The 26,282-nt window shown below is 42.9% G+C and overlaps 1 protein-coding gene and 1 long non-coding RNA gene across 8 annotated transcripts in view; one reads left to right on the top strand and one right to left on the bottom strand.

Annotated features, from left to right (window-relative positions):
• Window positions 1-26,282, top strand: part of KDM2A (lysine demethylase 2A) — a 114,869-nt gene that overhangs the window by 76,849 nt on the left and 11,738 nt on the right. For all 7 annotated transcript variants that reach the window (XM_082748624.1, XM_082748625.1, XM_082748623.1 and 4 more), the window contains 9 exons: window positions 1,612-1,718; window positions 2,293-2,386; window positions 3,549-3,702; window positions 4,701-4,816; window positions 10,881-11,007; window positions 14,055-14,446; window positions 23,728-23,811; window positions 25,264-25,533; window positions 26,044-26,175. In XM_082748624.1, coding sequence (XP_082604750.1) covers window positions 1,612-1,718; window positions 2,293-2,386; window positions 3,549-3,702; window positions 4,701-4,816; window positions 10,881-11,007; window positions 14,055-14,446; window positions 23,728-23,811; window positions 25,264-25,533; window positions 26,044-26,175 — 1,476 coding nt within the window. The remainder of the gene's footprint in view (window positions 1-1,611; window positions 1,719-2,292; window positions 2,387-3,548; window positions 3,703-4,700; window positions 4,817-10,880; window positions 11,008-14,054; window positions 14,447-23,727; window positions 23,812-25,263; window positions 25,534-26,043; window positions 26,176-26,282) is intronic.
• LOC309873308 lies at window positions 19,562-22,565 on the bottom strand. Its single transcript, XR_014316281.1, has 2 exons — window positions 22,247-22,565; window positions 19,562-20,684 (listed from the first exon to the last, which is right to left on the bottom strand). It is a non-coding gene; the product is annotated as an uncharacterized lncRNA (long non-coding RNA).

Raw genomic sequence — 26,282 nt, forward strand, 5'->3', positions numbered from 1 at the left:
AAAAAAGACTTTCCAAAGGAGAATACCAGGAATTGGGAGATGCTGACCACTACATGAAGAGAACAGAAAGTAGATACTGTTTGAGGGAAAGAAAGGAAGCTAGAGTTCATTCAGTGTTCTAGGCCCAGTGGGTGTTAGGTTAAAACTCTTGGCTCCCTGAACAGAAATCCTTTAAGGTAAAGTAGCAAGTTAACTTTTAATTTGTTGCTCTTCAATTTGCATGTCATTGGTGATCCCTTCTGGCCACTCCCACAGTTTACATCTGAGTGTTCCCCTAGACACCTCCCTCACGTCACTATGCACAGATTTTATGCATTTGTCCAGGTTTGTGTTATAAGGGAAGTAAATGATCAAATGAAAGATTTTGTTGGAAAGCTTAGCAGATACATGTGTTTTATAGCATTAAGCTAGATATTCACTGTGTCAATATTGTACTGAATTCTTGGTTTGGCTCACAATAAATTAGCTACCTGAGACTGTTTCTTGGAGGTCAGTGGTGGGGAGGTACACACGTTTGGAGGTACATGACATGCTACAATTCATTATAAAGTGCAAATAAGTTCATACTGTTTTCACTTCTTCTTTCAACACATATTTAAAATAGATTCCAGGGCGCCTGGATGTCATAGTTGGCTAAAGTCTCACTCAGGTCATGATTCCAGGGTCTTGGGATTGGGATCCTGGGATCCCGCCCCACACTGGGCTCCCTGCTGAGCAGGGAGTCTGCTTTTACCTCTCTCTCCGCCCCTCTCCCCACCTTGTGTGTTCTCTCTCATGCTTTTTCTCTTTCAGATAAATCTTATTAATGGATGAATGAATGCATGCATGCATGAATGAGTAAATTAGATTTCTAAATTCTTACAACATTATTTTTGAAAATTTTAACATGTATTTACATGTAATCCTCATAATATTACTTTGAGTTAATTATCCTCATTTTACAAATGAGTTCCAGGGACTTGCATGGGATCCTGAGAAAACATGACAGCCCTGGAAGTTCTGATTCCTAACCTAATAGATTCTATAGCAGACTATAGGATTTCTTTCCTTTTCCAAAAAAATTATTTATTTCTATTTTTGACATTTGAGCTGCTCTAACAGTGTTACATCTTCTGACAAATTTATCAGTACATTCCAGACAGTGCCTTTTATTGAATCAGAAAAAGACAGCTGATTCTGCCATTACTGACACAGAAGAGATACTGTGACTTCATTTTGCTTAGATCTATCTTTATGATCATGTTGATGGAACCATTAATCTTTGTTCTCACTGAATAATGATTTCTAGGATGTTTGCTGCTGACCCCATGATTCACCAACAGATTGCTTGTTCATAATTAAATTATAGTCTTTCAGGGGTCCCTGGGTGGCTCAGCTGGTAAAGTGTCAGACTTGATCTGAGCTCAGGTCTTAGTCTGAGGGTCATGAGTTCAGGCCCTGCGTTGGGCTCCACGTTGGGTGTGGAGCCTACTTAAAGGAAAAAAAGTCAGTAAAATAAATGAAGTGTAGTCTTTCAGACAGAATTGAGAAATTCTGTTTTCCTGACTTGAAAATTCTCTTTAATCCCAGTCCTCCCATTGAATCCTAAATGTTTCCTCCTCCTTTTTAAAGGTGGATTTCATTGACTGGGTAGACAACATGTGGCCAAGGCATCTGAAGGAGAGTCAGACTGAATCAACAAATGCCATCTTGGAGATGCAGTACCCCAAAGTACAGAAGTAAGTGGCTTTTCCTGAATTTCCTCAGGTGTGTTGGGAAGTCAAAGTGATAGCAAGGACTGGTTCCTCCCTTCACAGCCTTGCTCTATGTCCTAAATGATCAAAGAGATGAATTCTTGGGCGCCTGGGTGGCTCAGTTCTTTAAGAGACTGCTTGCAGCTCAAGTCATGATCCTGGAGTCCCAGGATCGAGTCCTGCTTCAGACTCTGCCCAGTGGGAAGTGTGCTTCTCCCTCTGACCCTCTCCCATCTCATGCTCGCTCGCGCTCTCTCTCTCTTACTTTGTCTCCCAAATAAATAAATAAATAAAATCTTCCCCCCAAAAGATGAATTTTTTAAGCAGTAGGCTTTACAGTTCGAAGGAGAGAGTGTATGTAAAAGTGTCATAACCATGACTACATAGGTCAAAGAAAATGTATGGTCTGATATTACAATGATTTGAAACTGCATTCCTCTCACTGGGAATTGATTAGGCACAAAGTGGGATAGTGTGTGAAAGGGGAGAGTGTGGCATTGGGGTAGAGCAGGCTCTCTTTTTAATCAGTGCACTAATGTTGCTGCTTTTTTTGGGTCAGGTACTGTCTAATGAGTGTTCGAGGCTGCTATACTGACTTCCATGTGGACTTTGGTGGTACCTCTGTTTGGTATCACATCCATCAAGGGGGAAAGGTACGGTCATAGTCATGATGGGGGTTGGACTCTGAAGCTGATTTTATGATTCTGCTTCAGTTCATGCATGCTTAATATACCCTGGAAATGAATCTGTTAGAGAATTGTCCCCTGTTCTAGAGAGAATCATAGATTAAGTTGACCTTCTTGGCTAGACTTCAGTAGGAATTAGTATTCATCTGGTCTGCTGTCATTACACCAATATTGGCACAGTACTTAGTAAAACTCAACAGTCCTGTTTTTAGATTCCCAGGGCGAATTCTCCACATGAAGGCAAGGGAGTGGTTTTAGGAAGACAGGATAATTTTTCTACCTCGAAGTGTAATAACGAAGTAGAAGGCAACAGAAATTTTGTATAGATTCACAACGATATCAGAAATTAGAATTCAGACCACCTTTTCCTATATGAAGGCATTGATCTGAAATTTGGTCAAGGAAGCCTTTAAGTCCTCTCTAAGGGTATGAATAGATTTTGAAATATTCTCATTCAGAAAGAACTATATTCCATCTTACCAGATTGTTTCTAAATGCTGTGTGAGAACAGAAATCTGGGATTAATGTCAGTTTATAGTATTGTACTCCTATGGTTACCCCTTTTTCCCCTTGCTGGAAGTGGATGCTTTGTCAGAGAAAAAAGTAGAACTAGAATGAAAACCGATGCTTTTAAAATATGAAGTCTTAATTTAGAACAACTGTACCTCCAAATCCAAAGTCATTTTGTTTACTTTGGATTCATTTAACTGGTATCTTAAGTTTTGTCATTTTGATCGTGGTTACTACCCTAGAACAAAGCAACCTAGGCCTGTCTCTTCAAGACATTGTACCTAACTGTCCTTCTGAGGACTGTAGAGGCCAGATAGCTAGGGGCAAGTAAGGGACTATTTAGGTAACAAACTGAATACACCGCTTCTCTCTCAGCCCTGGATCTGTTCTGGACTCTACAGTCAAACCCCCAAGAAGCTCTAATACCATTTCAACAAGTCAAGAAAAGATCTACTTCTTTAGGGCCTCTAGAATTTCCCAAATGGTCAGGTTCTGTAAGCTAAGGGAATTGCTTGTTGCTCTTCTACCTCTTGACCTTACCTTGTACCCATTTATTAGTTGAGGGAGACGACTGGTCATGTCAATAGCTGTTAACAGACTGAAGTTTTTTAACTCACAGGTCTTCTGGCTCATCCCCCCTACAGCCCACAACCTGGAGCTGTACGAGAATTGGCTGCTGTCAGGGAAACAGGGAGACATCTTTCTGGGTGACCGGGTGTCAGATTGCCAGCGCATTGAGCTCAAGCAGGGCTATACCTTCGTCATTCCCTCAGGTAAGCAGGATGGGGAAAAAGGGGTTGTTTAGCCAATTTCTTTTCTTTGAGAAAAAGAACTGATGGATTACCACCAAGAATGGTGATAATTGGGTGGGCAGAAAACAATAGTGTCCTTTTCAGTCATTATGGAGTATCAGATGCAAACAATTTGGATTTTTTAAAAAAGCACTGATTTTCCACTAAAATCAGAATTGCCAGTGGTGGGGCGCTTGGGTGGCTAAGTCGGTGAATGTCTGCCTTCAGCTCAGGTCAGGATCCCAGGGTCCTGGGATTGAGACCCACGTTGGTCTCGCTGCCCAGAGGGGAGCCTGCTTCTCCCTCTCCCCATTCGTGCTCTTGCTCTTGCTCTGTGCATTCTCTCTCAAGTCAGCAAAATCTTTAAAAAAAAAAAAATCGCCAGTGGTGGCTTTTCAGATTTACATGTTTGGGCCCCACATGAGCTCTAGGTAATCAGAGTCTGTTAAGGATAAGACCTGGTCAGCATGCAGTATCTAACGTCCAGATAAGAGCTCCCTGTTCTAAGGGATGGCTGCAAGGGGTGTAGAAATTAGTGATATTTTTATTGGGTCACTAGTCCTAAAATAAATAGAACACAGATTTTGGAATCACAGACGTGTATTTAATTCTGTGTATTTAACTGCTAATACCACATCGGTCAAATATTGAAATTGTTGTGAGGGGTAAACGGAAATACTGGGTAATCTCCGGTACCGCGCCTTCACCGTAGGTGCTCCCGTAAGTAGAACTAGCATGTGTTAAACTTGCTATATGCTAAACACTTTACGTGCATTTTCTGATTTAATGCTTACTAATAACCATATAAAGTTTAATTTTTATAGAGGATATTGAGGCTGCAAGAGATTAAATAATTTGACCAACCACTAAGTGGCAGAATCAGAGTAAAATGTGTGATCTAGGAGTCTTTTACCAGGTCTCTGAGAATGCCGTGTTATAACATGTGCTAAAGCCATTGCCCCTCCACTCCTTTCTTCTAGGCTGGATTCATGCTGTGTATACTCCTACAGACACATTAGTCTTTGGAGGCAATTTTTTGCATAGCTTCAATATCCCCATGCAGTTAAAAATATACAACATTGAAGATCGAACACGGGTGAGTAATTCTGCATAGAACTGGATGTGGAAGAGATGACCGCCATTTAAGAGATGTTATAAGAGATTCATGGGTAGTTACCTCAAAACTTCAATTTTTCCTGAATTAAAATACATTGTTTACATTTCAGGGACACTGAGAGGAAAGCTTTAACAAGATTTATATGCTTAATTTGGAGGACTCTAATTCTTTGAGGTTCTTGGTATCTTGGATTTTTATAGGGCTAGAAATGGACATTTGGTAATTGATGTTTTTAAATTTTATCGTCTTAGAATAATTCGATGTAATAAGATATATCAAGTCAGGAGTCACAGTGTGAGTTCATGTATCTTTACTTCGATTAGAATGCCCCACCCAAACCGTTGTATTTGAATAATTCAGGGTACATACTGCTTTTCCCATCTGGGGTTCCTTGAGAGAATGAAGTCCTTCAGAAAATGATTGGCGCATCTTATTTTCTAGGTTTTCCCTGGGAGGGTACGTAGCTGATACCATTCTAGATATAAAGGAAAAAAGTTAGGTACTTACAACGTAGTGGATGCCCTTAAGAGAGTTGGCAGAACTTTTTCTGTAAAGAATCAGATAGTGAATGTTTTAGGCTCTGTGGGCCATACAGGATCTGCTGCAAGTACTTAACTGCCTTGTAGAATGAAATACTTAAACGAATGAGAATGGCTCAAATAAAATAATTTTATTTAAGGACACTGAGATTTGAATTTCATATAGTTTTCCCATAAAACAAAATGCTCTAATTTTAGTTGTTGGTTTTTTTTTTTTTTCAGTCCTTTAAAAATGTAAAAAACCCTCTTAGCTCGCAGGGCTTGCAAAAATAGGCAGCAGACCAAATCCACTCGCTGCTGTTTGCTGGCCAACCCATGTCTTCGGAATATAGGGCTTAATTCTTTAGTAGAACCCAAGTCAGTAAGGGCTGAATTATATATGATTAATGTATAGATGGTATTGACCTTAAAGACCAATTAGAGCATAGAGTCTTTAGAGGGTGTGATGTTCCCATCTTGCTCTCAAGTAGTTCAGCAGAATAACAGGGTAGATGATTAGCAATTGTGGGGAAATGTTGATGGGGGTGAATCTCGAATAATGCTATAGGCAGTGTTCTGCACTGCTCTTAAAACTTTTTTGTGGATTTGAGGGGCACCTGGGTGGCTCAGTGGGTTAAGCCTCCGCCTTCAGCTCAGGTCATGATCTCAAGATCCTGGGATGGAGCCCCACATGGGGAAGCCCCTTGCTTCCCCTTCTTTCTCTGCCTGCCTCTCTGCCTACTTGTGATCTCTCTCTCTCTTTGTCAAATGACGCCTGGATGGCTCAGTTGGTTGGACGACCGCCTTCGGCTCAGGTCATGATCCCGGAGTCCCGGGATTGAGTCCCGCATCGGGCTCCCAGCTCCATGGGGAGTCTGCTTCTCCCTCTGACCTTCTCCTCGCTCATGCTCTCTCTCACTGTCTCTCTCTCTCAAATAAATAAATAAAATCTTTAAAAAAAATAAAATAAAATCTTTAAAAGATTTTATTTATTTATTTATTTGACAGACAGAGTTCACAAGTAGGCAGAGAGGCAGGCAGAGAGAGAGGGGGGAGCAGGCTCCCTGCTGAGCAGAGAGCCAGATGCGGGACTTGATCCCAGGACCCTGGGATCATGACCTGAGCCGAAGGCAGCGGCTTAACCACTGAGCCACCCAGGCGCCCATAAAATAAAATCTTTAAAAGAAAAAAAACTTTTTGGTGGATTTGAAAGTTTTCAAAGTTAAATTTAAAGATTTGCAGTTAGGGGGTGCCTGAGTCCCTCAGTCAGTTGAGCGTCTGCCTTCAACTCTGGTCATGATTTCGGGGTCCTGTGATCGAGCCCCGTGTCATGCTCCCTGCTCATCAGGGGAGTCGTCTTCTCCCTTTGTTGCTTCGCTGTGATCATGTGCTCACACGTGTTCCCTCTTTCTTTCTCTCTCTCTTTGCTCTCTCTGAAATAAGTAAATAAAATCATTTTAAAAAATCACAGTTGGCACCTGTGTGGCTTAGTTGGTTAAGCAGCTGCCTCCGGCTGACGTCAAAATCCCAGAGTGCTGGGATCAAGCCCTGTGTGGGGCTCCCTGATCACTGGAGAGCCTGTGTCTCCTCTGCCCCTCTCCCACACTCATGCTCACTTGCTGTCTCTCTCTCTTTCTCTCTCAAATAAAGAAAATCTAAAAAGTAATTTAAAAACAATAAAATACCACAATTAGTGAAGAATTTACAATTTTTAGAAGGAACGGTCATTGACCTATTTATTGTGAACATGCTCAAATATTTTGGTTCCTATTTTGAAACCTGTGTTTTGGGACATCTGAGTGGCTCAGTCATTAAGCGTCTGTCTTCAGTGCATGTCATGATCCCAGGGTCCTGGGATCGAGCCCTGCGTGTCAGGGTCCCTGCTCATCAGGAAACCTGCATCTCCCTCCGCCTGCTGCTCCCCCTGCTTGTCTCTCTTTCAAATAAATAAAAAAAATCTTTAAAAGAAGAGACCTGTATTTTGGTTAACAGCTACCTATTACCTTGCTTACACACAAGAGTAGTAGTGTTGGAGTTATAGGGATTCCCTGTTAGAATTAAAAAGAGGCAGTTCTGGCGCCTAGGTGGCTCAGTTGAGCATCTGCCTTCGTCTCAGGTCATGATCCTGGGGTCTTGGGATCAATCCCCACCTTGGGCTCCCTGCTCAGCTGAGAGCCAGCGTCTTCCTCTCCCGCTTCTGCTCCCCCTGCTTGTGTTCTCTCTGTCAAATAAATAAATAAAATGAAAAAAAAATGATGATGATGATGCAGTACCCTTATTTATTAGGGTGCCTGGGTGGCTCAGTTGATTAAGCGGCTCAGGCTGTCATCCCAGGGTCCTGGGATTGAGCTCCGTGTCACAGAGGGAGAGACTCTTAAGCAGGATCCCTGTTGAGTGCGGAGCCCCGCACCGGGCTTGACCTCATGATCCTGAGACCATGACCTGAGCCGGAACCAAGAGTTGAACATGTAACCAGCTGTACCACCCAGATGCCCCTGCAGTGCTTTTAAAATAAATTTTAGGGGTGCCTGGTTGGCTCAGTGGGTTAAAACCTCTGTCTTCAGCTCAGGTCATGATCCCAGGGTCCTGGGATCAAGCCCCACATGGGGCTCTCTGCTCAGTGGGGAGCCTTCTCTCTCTCTCTCTGCCTGCCTCTCTGCCTACTTGTGATCTCTGTCTGTCAAATAAAATAAAAATCTTGAAAAATATAAATTTTTATAAGGGTACCTGGGTGGCTCAGTTGAGTGTGTGCCTTCAGCTCAGGTCATGATCTTGGGGTCGATCGTGGGATCGACCCCCCCACACAGAGTCTCCTGCTCCCTCTCTCATACACCCTTGCTCTCTCTCTCCAATTAATAAGTTCTTTTTTTTAACAAAAGTTTATATGTGTTTGTTTTTTAAGAGTGATTAAACTACAAGAAAATAGTTAAGTTTGAAATTTCAATAATAAAAAAATAGTTGATTTTTCAAAAAAGGAAATTTATGTAATTTCATAATAAAGTACTCTTATTTAACTCAGAATCATTCTGAGGTAATACCACCTATCTAAGATTCAATCTGAAAATTAGGTTTTAGAAACTATTCCCCCTTTCTTGGATAAAATTACTATTATTATGCCTTTGAGTTACTGACTTAATTGATAAGTTGCTCTGTTTGAGGGAAGAAAAGGAGAATGTGTATTTACTGGCATAGGTGAAACGAGTTACCTTATCTCTGCTAGCAGTTTGTTGCAGACTGTTAAACTTAAAATAACTGATCTTGATTTAACTAATATTCCTAGGCTTTATCAGAAAATGTCAAATTTCAGTCTGACCACATTATTCCATTTTCCCTAAATATAGTTTAATTCTTTCATTCTAAATAAGGAACTCCTTGGTGTTTCTGTAAAATTTCATTGACTCCCCTTCATATGTACACACAGTGATATTATTATTATTATTATTATTATTATTATTATTATTGCTTTCCACACCAACCTTTTATGTGCCAAAACCAGTCTGGCATTCATTTAATATGTTACTTTATAAAAATAAAGTGTGTTATAAATTAAGACAGTGGTTTGGTTTCTTTTGCCATGCCAGTGTGGAAATACCGTACTATTTAAACTTGAGTGTTGGTGATTATTCTACTGATAGCACTTAAAAGCTCCGTAATTCGTAAAGAGGATTAAAAAAAAGTCCCCAAACAAAAAAATTATAATCCAGTCTTAGAAATTTATATGTTCTGTGGTGTCTGGTAACAAAGGTAAAATATAATGAGACAAGTTGGGTGGGTGTGTGGTATCTTGCGTGTTTCTAATGCAGTCTTATGAGTTCCAAGTAAAAAATCAAAAGTTTAATGTCCTTTTTTTTTTAACTGTCAATACTCACCTCTCAGCAGAGTACCAAAGGGCTTTAGAATTTTGGGTTGTCCTGAACTTTTCATAAAGACCCTTCCACAGGGCACCAGGTGGCTTAGTTGGTAAAACGTCTGCTTTCTGTGTGGGTCATGATCCTGGGTCCTGGGATCCAGCCCTGCGTTGGGCTCTCTGCTCAGCAGGGACCCTACTTTTCCCTGTCCCTCTGCCTGCTGCTCCCCCTGCTTGTCTCTCTTTCTCTCAGTAAATAAATAAAATCTTTAAAAAGAAAAAAAAAGACCCTTCCAGAAAAGGGTTAATATGTGTAAAAGGTGAGCAGAGAGGCCTGTGTTTTATATTTAATTTGGGTGGACCTGGTATCTGTTAATTATTGTGGTTCCCCCACACACCTTATCAAAAGTAAATTAATTTGATCTTTGTAAAAACAAATTTAATTTATGTATTTTTAAGTAGACTCTAGGCCCAGTGTGGGGCTTGAACTCATGACCCTGAGATCAAGAATTGCATGCTTTACCGGCCGAGCCAGCCAGGTGCCCCTAATTTGACTTGAAAATAAAAGAGGAAACACTGCTTTTAGTTGTTAAAACTGTAATCATTTAAGATGCCCAGACTCAGAGCCCAGCTTGTCTGAATTGGAAACCTAATGAAAAGTACCTGCCTCTCCTGCTTTGCAATGAGGAAAGTAGTCTCATTCCACAGTCATGCTCTGTGACCTGGTGAAGGACTTTGAAAAGGGCCTTCCATCCAGATCTCCTTAATTCAGGAATACTACCTGACATGAAGCTTTGAAAAGGAGATGAAAACCTTCTCAGTTGCATATTCAAAACAATCTTAAAAGTATTGTTGGGCCTCTCCTTTTGAAAGCTATCCTCTAGGCTTTCAAGACAGCAAAATATATATAGGGTAGTTCCCATTGTTGGTCTTCCTCACTGATTAATCCATGCTGATTTGCCTTTGTTTCGACTATGCTAGAGCTGAAGGGCAGTTCTTTTTGTTATTATTCAGTTGGAATGATTTCATGCTGCTTTTGGAGGGAATGAAAGGAGCTAAGGCAGTGGCTGATTAGGCCATGTGGTGCAGCAGTCTCATTTGTGGACCTGCCATTAGGGCAAACTGCGAAGTACTGTACAGACCAGCTAAGAGCTGATGGTGGGAAAATACACAGTCTTGTGTCCTAGACTAGGCATAGCTTGAGAACGGGTCTCTCTAATCATACTGTCCTATAGGTAAGGACGTAATAAAAGCATATAGCTTCATCTCATGTCCTCTTGTCCATTAGATTCTTTATCCCGTGGCCTTCTAATTCAGGTTAGAACTGTCGTAAAGGTAGGACTGTTTGGCAGACCTTTGTATCCCAAGAACACTGAAGCAGTTTTCTCAAGTGTATTGTGTTGTACTCTAACACTTTACTCTCGGTCCCAAAACTTACTTTTGATGCTTTCCCAAGATACCTTCTTAGTGGTGCTGAAACTTTATTTTGGTGATCATTTCCCAAGACCGACAATTTTTAGGTTGACAGATCCACTTAGGTTCTTGTTCCAAATGCCACCCTAGGTGTTGACGAGAGTGTTTTTCCTGGGTTAATTTTTGCAGTGATACGGTGTGTCTTACTCTCTTTCCTTGAAAATTGTTACCAGCTTGTTTTTCCCATTATTTTATTCCCATGTAGGTTCCAAATAAGTTCCGTTATCCATTCTACTACGAGATGTGTTGGTACGTGTTGGAGCGCTATGTGTACTGCATAACAAACCGCTCCCACCTAACTAAGGAATTTCAAAAAGAGTCCCTCAGTATGGGTAAGTGTCCTGCATGAACATGCATCTACCTGCTTGGAACTACCAAGTTCATTCATTGGAGTTGAACATTGGTTACAGCTGAGCTCCCTACCCAGACATGAATTACTAGGCAACATGAAGTATCTGGATCTCCTCTTTGTCTGAATTGTTAATACTTAGCTCCTTAAGAAAGATAGTCACTTCTCTACTATATTTATTATCTAAAGAATGGTCTTTGGTACAATAAAAACTAAATGTCGTCATGCTAACTCTTAACTGTATTCCAGGCACATTACTAAGGAGTAAATTCTGTTATTACCTGTAGGTGTAGGTATTATCCTCATTTTACAGATGGTGACATTAAGTTTCAAAGAAATTAAAAAACCTGTCCATGATCCTATAGTTTATAAATGTGAAAGCTACAGTTTTAGTCAAGTTGGTAAGTCTCTAAAATCTATACCCTTAACCTCTATGCTTTAATGTTTCCTCAACTTATATTTTGCCATCCATTTTATTGGATGGCAAGATACTTTGTTAGTTATACATTTTTAGGTTGTTTCATGCCTTGAGGTATAGAGGAGTCAACAGTGTAACATCCTATGGTCATGTCTTTCACAGAATCTTCGATCTAAGCCAGATAATTTTTTTTTGCTTCAGCATTTTCCTTTGAGGATAGTTTATATTCTTGTTTGAAAATAAAAAATGATCACCTAGTACATGAAAGCAGGATACAGAATTTAATTTTATATGCCACATATCCCAACGCAATCATAGTCATACACATATGCAGTGAAAAAGATTCAGGGGTGCCTGGGTGGTTCAGTAAGATAAGCATCTGCCTTCGGATCAGGTTGTGATCTCAGGGTCCTGGGATCTAATCTCTCAGGGTCCTGGTGTCCAGCCCTGCAGTGGGCTCCCTGCTCAGCAGGGAATCTGCTTCTCTCTCTCTCTCTCTCTCTGCCCCTCGTCTTACTCATGCCCTCTTTCTCTCAAATAAATACATAGACGCTATAAAAAAAGAAAGGAAAAAGGATGGAAAGAAAATACCAGCTGTTGAGTTGTTATCCAAGGTTAGAGGGATAAGGGATGACTAATACCTACTTCTTTGTACCATCTTACATTTTCTAAATTATTACTAATAAACATATTACTTGTTTTCCTATTTGGATTGGCTAATTAATTTTTATACTTTTTTTTAAAAGTTTTTACTTAAATCCCAGTTAGCAGGCAGTGTAATATTAGTTTCAGGTGGACAGTATAGTGATTCAGCTCTTCCATAGAGCGCCTGGTGCTCCTCACAGCAAGAACGCTCCTTAATTCTCATCACCTGTTTCACCCACTCCCCCACCCACCACCCCTCTGGTGATCCTCGGATGGTTCTGTATAGTGAAGAGTCTGTTTCTACTACTACTTTCCTCATAAAGGACCAGTTAACAGTTTTTCCTTCATTAGATCTTTATTTTGACTATCAAAATCTTCTTTTTTTAAAAAAGATTTTATTTATTTATTTGACAGAGATTACAAGTAGGCAGAGAAGCAGGCAGAGAGAGAGGAGGAAACAGGCTTCCTGCTGAGCAGAGAGTCATACATGGAGCTTGATTCCAGGACCCTGGGATCATGACCTGAGCCGAAGGCAGAGGCTTTAACCTACTGAGCCACCCAGGTGTCCCTATCAAAATCTTTTTAAAAACACTTGCTTTGTTTTGTTAGCCATATTTGAGATTTCTTTCTTTCTTTTTTTTTTTTTTTAAGATTTTATTTATTTGTCAGAGAGAGAGGGAGAGAGAGCGAGCACAGGCAGACAGAATGGCAGGCAGAGGCAGAGGGAGAAGCAGGCTCCCTGCTGAGCAAGGAGCCCGATGTGGGACTCGATCCCAGGACGCTGGGATCATGACCTGAGCCGAAGGCAGTCGCTCAACCAACTGAGCCACCCAGGGGTCCCCATATTTGAGATTTCAATTCCATAGTTTAGTTTTATGACCAAAACTTTAAAGCTTTTTTTTTTTTTAAGATTTTATTTATTTGACACAGAGAGAGAGATTACAAGTAGGCAGAGAGGCAGGCAGAGAGAGCGGTAATCCAGGCACCCCATAACCAAAACTTTTAACAAAACTGTATGTGCAGGCACCTGGGTGGCTCATTGTGTTGGCCCTCTGCCTTCAGCTTGGGTCATGATCTCAGGGTCCTGGGATCGAGTCCCATATCGGGGGGGTCTCTGCTCAGCAGGGAGCCTGCTTCCCTCTCTCTTTCTGCCTGCCTCTCTGCCTGCTTGTGGTCTCTCTTTGTCAAATAAATAAATTTAAAAACAAAACAAAACAAAAAAACTGTATGTGCTTCGTACTGTCTGCTTTTTAAAAAGTTAATGAAGGGGCACCTGGGTGGCTCGGTTAAATGTCTACATTTGGCTCAGATCATGATCCCAGGGTCCTGGGACTGAGCCCCACATTGGGCTCTCTGCTCAGTGAAGAGCTTGCTTCTCCCTCTGCCTGCCACTCCCCCTGCTTGTGCTCTGTTTATGTCAAATAAATAAATAAAATGAAATAAAAAGTTAATGAAATTATAACCCCAAGTTTTAGTCTGGACTTGGAATTAATTTATAGCCATTGTCAGCTGACTTGTTTCTAGCACACAGTTCATGGACTCTTCAATCTTTTGAAAAATCAGTTGATCATTGCCTTAGCTGTCCCACTAACTCCGGATCCTGTTCTTACCTGTAACTACGATTTTCAACAAGTGGCCATAGCTGGGATAAGGAGAGACCATTTTAAAATGTCCCAGCTTTGGGTGCCTGGGTGGCTCAGTGATTAAGCCATTGCCTTCGGCTCGGGTCATGATCTCAGGGTCCTGGGATAGAGCCCTGCACCGGGCTCTCTGCTCAGCAGGGAGCCTGCTTCGCCCCCCTCTCTGCCCGACTCTCTGCCACTTGTGGTCTCTCTGTCAAATAAATAAAATCTTAAAAAAAATGTCCCAGCTTTGTCATTTATAACCCCAGGGTCCCTCCCATGCCGCCTGTTTCTCTCGTTGATCACATGGTCAAGTGGCTTGTTCTTTTTTTTTTTTACTGGCAGATTTGGAGTTAAATGGGTTGGAATCTGGAAATGGGGATGAAGAAGCTGTGGATCGAGAACCAAGGCGCCTGAGCAATAGGCGTTCTGTCCTCACGAGCCCCGTAGCCAATGGGGTCAACCTGGATTATGACGGACTGGGCAAAAGCTGCCGGAGTCTTCCAAGTCTGAAGAAAACCTTGTCAGGGGACTCCTCTGACTCTAGCCGGGCCTCCCATAACGGCCAAGTGTGGGATCCCCAGTGTAGTCCTCGAAAGGACAGGCAGGTGCATCTGACCCATTTTGAGCTTGAAGGCCTCCGCTGTCTTGTAGATAAGTTGGAGTCTCTGCCACTGCACAAGAAGTGTGTCCCCACAGGGATAGAAGATGAAGATGCTCTTATTGCCGACGTGAAGGTAAGGGTGGGTTATGTGGCATGGGAGCCACTCATCTGGCTCGGGAAAGCAGCTTCGCATTTCTTAGAAAGTACAGGAATTCTGGGTAATCTGTTTCATTCAGAAAGAAATTAATATTTACTGGTGCGTGTGTGTGCTGTACAGTGTTAGAATTCCTAAAGTGAGGTTAGGTCCCTGCTGTTGAAATACTAACATTTATATGTTCAATTAGGACTTAAATTTAGTCCTAAAAAACACAGATTTCAGATTCATTCTAAAAATAAAGGAGACTCTTCGTTTTTAATACTAAGTAATAGTATTAGGAAATACTATTTAAACAAGTTACCTGCAGATGAAGAGGCCTGTTTCAGAATAAAAATGGCCAATAACAATCTCTAGCAGTCTCACCCCAAGCAGATAAGGAAGAAGCTCTTTTCCACTGGTTGATGTTGAGTAGCTTTCGCATACTTAGTTTCATTTTTATCTACTTTTAAGATTTAAATTTTTAAAACCCATTGGACAGCTTCTGAGGAAGTGTCATTGTAAATAAACATAATCTGTCCCGTGGCGCCTGGCTGGCTCTCTCAGTGGAGCATGCGCCTCTTGATCTCTGGGTAGTGAGATCAGTCGCACATTGAGCATAGAGGTTTTAAAAAAAAAAAAAAAAAAGACAGACATAACCTATCTGATTGCTAGATCAGGTTTCTTCATGTTATATATTTTTCTTTTTCAAGAGATCTCCCAGTATTAGTGATTTTTCAGAGCTGTCCCACCCTTCATGTATTAGTCTCAAAGAAATGAGCTTCTCAGGGGTCTCAACTGTCTAAACTGGAGGAAGTTCCTTTAAGTCTTTCCTCACAAGTAACCATTACCATAAACCCCAAAAACTGTACAGGCTGGGAATATCAATTTTCTTTGTAAGTCATCATTTGGAGCTACAGTTTGGATGCAGGGCATGGATATGTGAATTAGAAAGCTGGTTCGCTATTGGTAAATAAGTGTTTATTTTCAAAATTTGTCATACAGATTATTTTAAGCCACAGAAGTATTTATATTGAATAATTTTATGTGGCCCTAAGGAAGATGGGCTTAATATCTTATTAGTATGTCTGTTCCATTTCTGATTTCCTGATTCACATTTTTCCTTGGCCACTTCTGCCAACCACCTCAGGAAAGAATTCTGTAATCTGGGATAGGACCTGAACTTTTCTTTCTCCTGCTTTTTCTTTTTATGATAAACTTTTTAATTGTATCTTACTGTTTAGGCATCAGTGAAAGGGTAAAAGACTAGAGGCAGAAAAGAGTGGTAACCTGGTGAGGTTGGTCATCTCCAGTAGTGACAGAAGTGGGACAGTTGGTTTTGTAGTTTGGTTTTACAAGGTTTGTTCTAGAAGAGACAGGTGGTATCATTGTTGCTTATATTTAGGGGAGGAAATGGCAGAGGTCTAGGTAGGTGTGGTCTTGTTTCTATAATGATTAATATGCTGCAAAACAAACTTAACCATACTTTCCCAGACTCACAAACTAGATTCTTTTTTTTTTTTAAGATTTTATTTATTTATTTGACAGAGAGAGATCACAAGTAGACAGAGAGAGAGGAAGGAAAGCAGGCTCCCTGCTGAGCAGAGAGCCCAATGTGGGGCTCGATCCCAGGACCCTGGGATCATGACCTGAGCCGAAGGCAGAGGCTTTAACCCACTGAGCCACCCAGGCGCCCCACAAACTAGATTCTAAATTCACTTTCCACCCTAAAGTGAGCAACAGACATTTAAATTTTTTCTTTTCCATTGTGATAGGACATACATTTTTATACTTTCCTGAGAGTTTGATTATAGCATCTTTACCTTTTTCCCTCAGAAGTTTCTTTTGTATGTAGCTATTCCATCATAGATACCTGTAGGAAACATTAAATTAATTAACTTGCGTATAGGATCCCTAAAAAGAAAGATTTCTAAGTTTATATCTCACTGACATTCTTTTGGTCTGGGTATCTATATTTCTGAATCATGAAAAAGAATAGGGGGTTTGACTTCATTGAATCCAGTTGTCGGAAGCCATATTATAATCCACTGGTCAGTTGTAAAGGGTCAGGTGTCATGATAGAAATACAGATGCTCCCTTAACTAAAGTAGTTAAAGATATTTGAGGAGGCAGAGTGGTAGAGGAAAATATAGAAAAATTTGTGTCAAATATCTAAGCAGAGTGAAAGGAGGCAGGAAGAAAGGGAATGAGTCAAAAAGATCTCTAAAGAGGGCTCTGAGCATTATGGAAAGAGTCTAGGGAGAGCTTCCTTCTGTTTGTCAGGAATCATGAAAAACATGGTTGCCATCACTGGCTAAGGTAGAGTGGTGTAGAGACCAGAGCATGAGGAGGAAGTGGCCACCAGGACGACCTACCTGCGGGGTGACGGCGTTTGATTATTCCTGCAGGGGCTTGTCCACACCTTGTCTTGTTTGCCCTGATAACCGTAGTTAAAGTAAAGCTGATTGCAGAAGACGGCAGGCTGAGACCCCAGCTCTGCAGGTAGTTTTCACTTAAGGTCATGTGGATAATCATGCCTGCGTTTGACCGTTTATGTTTAGTCTGAGCTTCAGACAATAGTGAATTTAGAGCCTGAATACTTTGAGAATCTGAACGTCACCAAAAAGAAAAGAAGCACTGGATTGGGTAGGTGCCACTCCCGCACAGCTGGAGACTGCAGTGCTCGAGAACTTGGAGCTGGTAGCATAGAGGCCTGTGCTGCAGTGGAGGACGACAGCAAGCCTGGAATTTACTCTTCCTGCAAAGAGAGGGATTGCTTCTTGGTGCAGCCTGTGTGGCTCTCACGAAGACCCAGCAGCGGGGATGAGAGTAGAAGTGATAAGATGAAAGATCCGTAATTCTGTATCCCTGAGAGAAAAGTCCTTTCTCGTGATGGTGGGAAAGGGCTTTGAAGATTCCAAACATTAAATTCCACGTTGTTGAAGAAAGATTGTAGAATATAAAATTGGAAGGGGGTTTGATTTAAAAGGGGGCATTAAAAAGTGTTGACTTATTGGTAAAAGATCAGGGAAAAGTAGTCAGTAGTGTGTCTGGGAGGTACGTTGACTTGGACTCCTAAAAGTAGAATGGAGTTCTCTCGCACTGTGAGATACTTCGCATCTCTGAAACTGGGAAGTCTTGTGCTTGATAGATGTTGACTAGAGACAGAACCTGGTGCAGTGTGTATAGTACACTCCCATTAATGTGAGAAAAAGTTTCTTTTGTATGTGCATCGCAGGGGTGCTGGAGAGAGGGACATGCCATCTGCTGCCAGTGGGTCACAGCAATGTGGTGGGCGTCAGCTGGAAGACTAAGTTTTTAATCGGACTTTACTGTGTTGTTTGTATTTATTTTGGTTATAAAGGAGCTCTTAATATACGTATATAAGTAAAAGATTTTTAGTGTATCAGTGTATTTGGCTACCCAACTCAGTGAAACAAATTCAGTGTTTAACTGAATATTTACTTTATATTATATTACTAAATATATGTATTTACTAAATACATATATTTAGTAAATATATATATAGTATATATTATATTACTAAATATTTACTTTCTTGGTTTCTCTAAGCTATTTTGATGAGCTTAGCAAACATGTGACTTTCGGTCAAGATACTAGATATATGAAAGCCTATTTTCTCTAAAATAACATCCACCTCAGTGGAGCTATTCTGAAAATTGATGATAATATTAGTAGAGTACTTAATAAGCCATATCACTGTTAGAGAAAACAAAATTAGATGTTACAAATCTATGAAATTCATTTATTCCACTTCTCCGAATAATGCCTGCCTACTCTGTGCCAGGAAGCAGGCTGAGTGTTGGAGTAAATACGGCGTGCTATGGATCAAGCCCTCAGGGGGAATACAGGTCAGTGTTGGAGCAGCCATTTAAATGGGCTGAGAAAGTCAGCGCGTTCTAGGTTTTACAGGCGCTGTGCGTGGTGTAGGGTGCCGAGTGAGCACTGGGTGTAGTGGGTGGATCCTGGCCTGAGGGAAGGAGGTGCCAGTCTTCCTAATTCAAGAGTTAAGGGGCACCTGGCTGGCTCAATAGAAGGAACATGTGACTCTTGATCTTGGGGCCGTGAGTTTGTGCCCCACGTTAGGTAGGGAGATTACTTAAAAATAAATAAATAAGGGGCCCGGGTGGTTTAGTCAGTGAAGCATCTTGACTCTTGATCTCAGGGTCATGAGTTCAGGCCCCACATTGAACTCCATGCTGGGCATGGAGCCCACTTCAAGAAATAAATAAATAAAAATAAAAAGTTAGCCTCGCCTGGGTGGCTCACTCAGTTAAACATGTGCCTTCTGCTCAGTTCATGATCTCAGGTTCCTGGGATTGAGCCCCTATCAGGCTCCATGCGCAGCAGAGAGCCTGCCTCTCCCTCTCCCACCCACCTTGCTTTATATGCATGCTCTCTGTGTGAAATGAATAAATTAAATCTTTAAATAAAATAAAAATTTCAGGTGAGCTCTTAAATAAAAAATAGAAAGTTAATAAACTTTCCTGTTAGATGATACAGATTCATTGCCAACATTATATAAATGGCTCTCAACTTATAAATTCCAGAGTTGTTCTTTGTGGTGCATAGACTACTACTGCTGCTCTGATCTGAGATGCTAACATTTTGCAACCATGATCTAAAAATTTACAGTCGGCTCCATCTCAGGAGTGTGCTGGAACTGAAAGCAGAGAGTCATGGTTTCAGATAAGTATAGCCACTAATCACAAGTTTGCTTCATCTGACACTTTGGGGGTGACTCTGATGCTAGTTAAAGAGAACTGGTAGAGGACCCTGTATTGGATCTTAATCTTTAATAAAACTAGATGAGGGGGGAGAAGGCAGCCTCTATAAATAAAACTCCATTTGCAGTTTTTACTGTTATTTGTAATAATTCACACATTGTTAATAAGTGGAAAGTTTTATTTTGTTTACTTATACTTACTATTTTTTTTTTTTTTTAAGTAAACTCTCCACCCACTATGGGGCTTGAACTCACTACCCCAAGATTGAGTCTCATGCTCTACTGACTGAGCAGCCAGGCACCCTTAAATAGAAAGTTTTAAATAATTTAACAGCTACAAGACATATAAGGTTAGATTAAAATGCATGTAATTCTTCAAAGTGTTTTTATTACATTCTTGTATTACATTTCAGGTTCTTAACTAATTCTGATCTTTATTGCCTATCTTATTCTAAATTAATAGGAAAAATCGGCCTTGTTTAATTAATGATTTGGAAACTTACTTGGAGTGAGTTCCCCAGTATCGTATCTGGTTTTTGTCCTTTCCTGGTGACCTTTAGGGTTTTCACTTGCTACAACATCCCTCTAGGTTAGATAGGACCAAGACCAAAACAAGGATTTTCTAAGAAGACCTCCCACACCATCAAGGAAAGTTTGTCAAACATAATAGGCTGATGACACTTGGTCTTTGAGTCTTAAGATAAAATGCAGACTAGAGGTTCAGGATTAAGATGATCATAGAACCTTTTCAAGGAAGAGCTCTACCAAAAAGCACAGAACTCCCACCTTTCCTTGGTAAACTACTGTGAATATGTAGTAGCCCCTGGCCTAGACCCCATAAAGCCCATATTGTAGCCCCTGGCCTAGACCCCATAAAGCCCATTAGCCTCTGACTCTGCACCAGAAACTCACTGAGACAACTGTCCTGAAAATAAATAAGAGTGTTTCCTAGCTAGGTTCCCAGTGGCCTGAGGGCTTTCAAAGCAGCATCTGTAATTCCTGAAAAAGCCAAGTTACATTTATGAGAGTCTAAAAATTACATAAATCTGGATCCAAAAGATACTGTAGCCTGAGAGAGAGTGTGTTCAGTCTGAGCTTCTCCCTAACCGTGATCAGTGCATGGAGAGTGTGTGACACACATCATTCAAGGGGCTGTCAGAAGTGGCGTGGTTGAGGTGTCTGATAAGATGCAGGGTCGCCTGCTTCATCCAGGGGACATCAGGAATGGGGCAGGCAAAACAAACGACTAGAATAGGAAATGTGCAGGAGTGCTGGTGTCCTGGAGAGTCCGAGGAGACTGGTGGGTAATGGAGTTGGCAGACAGATTCAGTGGCTCCTTGTGCTGGTTCCGTGGCAGGAGAGTAAAGCACCTGGACCTGAGATTGAGCCTCAGCTCGCTGGACTTGGTCGTGATGGAACTGCTAGAAGCACTAGCTGCCTAGGCATTGCTGTTCGGTGGTGGAGTGCCCAGTCGCAACCAGAGGCAGGCATCTGTTGTAGAAATAGTTGATATTAAACAGACATATGTGTTGAATATCTCAATATTGGTTGAAATGTGTTGTTCCTGAAGGTTTTTCTGGAAACACGTATGTTCGTTGTGAATTCTGGACTTGGGAGAGCAGCACTGAGGGCAGGTGAAGCAGGCGGGTGTGCCGGCAGAAAGGGGGCTCAGAGGAGCTCAGCCCGGGTGCCTGGCTCTTGGACAGGCTGAACTTCGGGCGACTTCCTGTTTGCCTGAAGAGCAGGGGGGACGGTCGTGTGTGTTTGCTCCCCGGGAAAGAGTGCTGCTGTAACAGTAAGAGGTGACCCTGCGTTGAAGGGTGTGGACGGAGGCAAGGACACTCACGGGCGCAGATGCAGAACGGGTTAAAGCCTTTCCTTTCGCTGGCGCCTTCCGAAGTCGGCCGGAGGGAGCCCTCTGGGGCCGGCCTTGGGTTCTCCTATTGCAGTGGTGGTGGGAGGGAGGAGGCGGGGGCGCGGCCTAGCTCGCCTCCTGGGCAGCCTTTCCTCCAATCACGGGGCCGACAGCCCTCGCCGAGCACACCCCCTCCCGACTCTGCAGCAGGACGGCTGGGCCCTCTGCCTGGCTCGCTCACTCGAGCTCAGCTCCCCCTCCTGCCATCTTCCGTTGCAAAGCATTTCTGGGAGCTGCATGTGGGTGACGCAGCAGCATTGTTCGCAGGCACAGGAAGCCGCGGCTGAGCTGAAGGGCTCGAGAAGGAGCTCAGAACACGACACGCTGCTCCCTCCGGGTAGCCTGAAGGGTTATAACCGGACTGCCCTGCCTGATGTACTTTGGGAGATTCCAGAATTTTCAAGTAAATTGGTATTTTCCTAGAGGGAGAAAACCTAACTCCTTCAGCACAACTTCCAATACAGAAAACAAAACAAAGACGCTGGGAAAACTTCAACCAAGAGCCTCGGCAGCTCCAGAGCGACGAGAAACGCAAGGTCAGGCGGGCGGGCGGCAAACCCTTTCTGACTCGGGGTGTGTGTAATTGTAGGGACTTTGTCTCGGCCGAGAGGTAGAAGAGCAGCCTGCCGGGCGGGTCCCGGACAATGCTCAGGTTACTCAGTGCTGCGGGAGCCCGGGAGCCCTCACCGCACTTGTTCCCTGTCCTGGTGGGCTCTGCTTTTGAATTGGGTCGCTGGGCTTTGGGGAATCCTTTTCCCTTCTCTGCCCAGACGCCCGCCGTTCTCTTCCCCTTCCTGTGATGTGTGGGGTGTGGGCTTGTGTTTGAATGTTCTCCCGAATGCCAGGAGCCTAGATAGGCGTCAGCCTTTCCGCACTCCACCCCCGCTCTCCGCTCCCCGTCCCAAACCCCCTCTGGTGAAGGGTGGTGGCTTCTTTATATGGTTTCTTAGAGGGCCTCATCTGGAGTCTGCCTTTTTTGATGAAGTGGGGTGAGCTTGGTTGTATGGCCCCAACAAAATAAGGGTTGGAAGGAAATCTGCATTTCCCTCCACACCCACACGGACCCCAGCAAGTGAGCGGTATATACGTGAACAGCTGCCCCCCTCCACCCCCACGCAGAGGCAGTTTCTCCACCTACCTTTCCCTGTCCCCCACACAAAAAATCGTGCAGGTAGAAGGAGACTGCTTTTGGTGAGCAGTTAGGTTCCTTTCCTCCTCAGACAATCGCAGATCTTTCTGTGCGGTCTGTTTTGCTGAAAGTGGAAAGTCCCTGTTTGTGGACAGCTCAGTGCTCTCCGGCAGAGGAAATGGGCAGAGTCCTACTCCTCGGCAGTATGACGTGGGGGAGGGGAACTATGCACTCCCTAACACACACGTTGAATGGACCTGAATTTTTCACCCTAGGGAGATTAGGAGCCCCTACCAGAGCCTAGTCCCACGTGGCACCGCACCGCCTCTTCACCCCCACGCTGGGCTGGGCGGTGTTGAACAGGAGGCTTCAGAATAGGATGCCATAGCAACTTGAAGTAAATAAAACGTCTGCAAAGGAAATCAGTTTGGGGGAGGGTGAGAGGCATCTGGAGACTTGGCAAAGGGGATCTTCGTGGGGGAGCTTCCTGGGTGTGAGTTTTAAAGGGTCTTTCTGAGTCCCAACTCTGGGATTTGGATCATGATCCTTAGGTTAGGATGAAAATGCTTGGTAGAGAAGTGCTTCATGCCTCAAAAAGTCCTGGTTTTCTAGGCAGAGCCTGCAGGAATATGGAAATGATTATTAAAGATGGCCCAGGCGTGCTCACGGTCCAGGATCAAAGTTTAGTTGAAATAGTTAATATACTAGGGAGGGCAACCTGAAAGGAATCTTGTAACTTGTCTTCTGGATTTAGGGGTTTTTTGCTGTTACCTTTGCATTAGGGCTCATGAGGTCAGGGAAAGAGGGATTTCATTCTGCTAGGTCTGGGATTCAGAAGTTTTCTGTGTAAAACATAAAGACTTGTTTCCAAGTAACAGTAGACCAGCATGAATCACTTCAGCGGCAGTTTCTTACTGTCGCATTGTCTTCAAGTCGTTCAGACTAGATTGGCTAAAGCCATCAAAACTGTTGTCCCCAAGATTGTTCCTGCTCTGTTTATAAGAATAAAGCCAAATACTTGACTTTGTGTGTGTGTGTGTGTGTGTGTGTGAGAGAGAGATTGATCAATTGATTGGTTGATTTGAAGTTGAGATTTCTGTAATCAACTTTAAAAGAACAGAGCTCTGGGTTGAATCAAGACATTAAGACTCTGCGTTTTATATTAATTAATCCAGCATTAGCCAGTCTTTTTTGCCACTTTGCTGAGATTTACAAAATGAAGGCAGTACTTACTCCTTGATAATATTCATTGACTGGTATTGAGAAGTTAAAAGTCTTGATAGTACTAGTACTAGTCAGAGTTTTCTCTTTCATCTTCAATTTGTTTTACAGTGAGTCCTGTAAACGAAGGGAAAACACAGTTGCCAGCCTGCCCTTCCCATGTCGGTTTTAGGGACTGGGGCTAAGTCTTGATGCTGCTGGGAGTCATTGGCTCTTTGTTCACTGTGCCTTGCTTTTCCTCCCCCTCTTCTGTCCTATCCTATCCTCAGATTTTGCTGGAGGAGCTTGCCAACAGCGATCCCAAGTTAGCCCTCACTGGAGTCCCGATAGTGCAGTGGCCAAAAAGGGATAAGGTAAGGAGCTGTTCTTGATCTTCAGGCTGCTGAAGCATTTTGCTGGCTGGTCATCACCGTTCCAGGAAGAAAAAGCACAACTAGAGGCAGACAGCTTTTGGCACATTAAAATAAACTGACAGAAAATCATTACTCTGTTCTGTTTTAACTCTTAGGTCAGGAAAAGTGGCTATCTTTGGAGGTGACTCTCTTAACAGAACTAAGAACCTGCCTCCAGGTTTAGATCCAAAAGTGTACATTTATTCACCAGAATGGATTTGTTCCCATCCTTCTGGCCCGGTGATTCAGTTATTTTCACGGATATTTTTTTAAACTAGTCAAAATAATTACATATATTTAAATGGCTGGACTATTTCAATGATGGAGTGAATGCACACACTCAGGAAACCCCTTAATTTGGATTTTTCAGTATCAAATTGAAAAAAGAAGGAAAGGAATGACCTGTCAGCTAATAAATTGTCATTTACGAGTTTTCGTTAGGTTCTGTATGATTTTTTTCCTGTATTGTCCTTTGTCATGGTTATTTATTAAATAAAAGTAAGAGCTCGCATTCTGATCTTTGCCATGAGTTTGGCAAATACATAGGCCCTTCTTTGGTGTCCCCAGTTGAAATTTGCAGAGCTGTCACGTTTTAGGAATGTTTAGATGTATAGCTGTGAAAGATGTCTTAAAAGAACCACTTCCTAGGTGGAGAAGTCCCACCTAGCCGATGCTTGACCACATGAAACTGCCTCAGAACAGCTCAGTCATTTCTCGCTGTTGTATGTTTTGTGTCAGAAACATGTTTAAGGTACCCTGGAAATTTGAAGAACTAAAAGACCCAGTCCTTGTTCTTGAAAAGATCACCAGGACAAAGACAAGCAATAAGATTATAAACATATACGTAAGAGAGAGATTCTATACCTAAGGGCTACTGGAGTGTTTGTTATGTACCAGATTGAGAATAATAAAGAAATGAGCAAGATCCGTCTCCCCCTCGAGTAGTTAACGGTCTTCTTTATGAGTATCTTCTGAGTAGGACTATTCAGGACAAGGAAATATCAGAGGGCCCCTGGATGGCTTTGGTACATAGAAAGCTCCAGGGAGTGGGGGTGTCACAGTCAGCAGAGTGAGACGGATGTGGGTGAGGTGAAAAGACTGACAAGATTGGCAAACCTTTTCTGTAGAGGTAATACACAGATGACAAATATAATAAAGGCAATAAATATTTTTGGTTTTGCAGGCCATACAGTCTCTGTGGCAACTTCTCAACTCTGCAGTTGCACGTGAAAGCAGCCATAGACAATACGTAAACAGATGAGCGTCACTGTGTTCTGGTCACATTTCATTTACAAAAATGGGCAGCGGGCCGATGTGCTCGTGGGCCATAGTTCGCCAAGCTGCGTTATCTTCTACCTTCTCCGGTCCTCAGAGTTACTTGATATATTTGACCTCGCTGCTTTCTCTTTCCAGCTTAAATTCCCCGCCAGGCCAAAGGTGCGGGTTCCTACCATCCCCATCACAAAGCCTCACACCATGAAACCGGCTCCTCGGTTAACACCCGTGAGGCCTGCTGCCGCCTCCCCCATAGTGTCAGGAGCCCGGCGGAGACGGGTGCGCTGCCGGAAGTGCAAAGCGTGTGTGCAAGGAGAGTGTGGTGTTTGCCACTACTGCAGGGACATGAAGAAGTTTGGGGGGCCTGGTCGCATGAAGCAGTCCTGTGTTCTTCGGCAGTGCTTGGCAGTAAGTGGCCTGCTGGGTAAAGAACTTGGGGGAGGGAGAAGACAGGTGGTGCCAAAGGGACTGAAGTACAGGTAGTGAGAGTTCTAGAGACTTCAGAGATGGAAAGAAGTTTCTGTCTCTTTTTGGCTTGCTTTGTTTGTCCGTTTTTTCTCTGAGCTCAGAAATGATCCTGTTTAATTTTTCGTCCTTGCTTGCCCTGTTTTCAACTAAGAAAGCAGTATTGCAAGGACAAAAGTCACTGCTGTCGGTCCCTCTTTACATGGATTAGGAGGAAGGGCCTGTGAGGCCTCGGACTGACTGGTGAGAGTGAACTGGTCTCTGTTTCCAGTTGCCAGCTGGTTGGTTCTCCCGGTCTTCCTCCGCTGGTTACCCTACCAGAAACTGCTCTTTGCCCAGTTTCCACGCTCCCTGAGAATTACAGGAAGCAAATCACCCGTCTTGAGTTAAAGGGAAGCTGAACTGATAAGCATCTGAGTCTGCTCTTTTCTTGGTTTCTTTGTCCTCTTGTAGCCCAGACTGCCTCATTCTGTCACGTGTTCCCTCTGTGGAGAGGTGGATCAAAATGAGGAGACACAGGACTTCGAGAAGAAACTCATGGAATGCTGTATCTGCAATGAGATTGTTCATCCTGGCTGCCTCCAGGTGAGGAGAGGCCTCAGGGCCCCCTGAGGGCTCAGCTGGTAGAATGTCTGAAGGCACCGGGTGGAGCATGCAGTGGGAATGTGTCACAAGAGGCCACCAGCGTCCCT

The sequence above is a fragment of the Mustela nivalis genome (genome assembly GCF_964662115.1).
Source record: "Mustela nivalis genome assembly, chromosome: 9".
In the NCBI taxonomy this organism is placed as follows: domain Eukaryota; kingdom Metazoa; phylum Chordata; class Mammalia; order Carnivora; family Mustelidae; genus Mustela; species Mustela nivalis.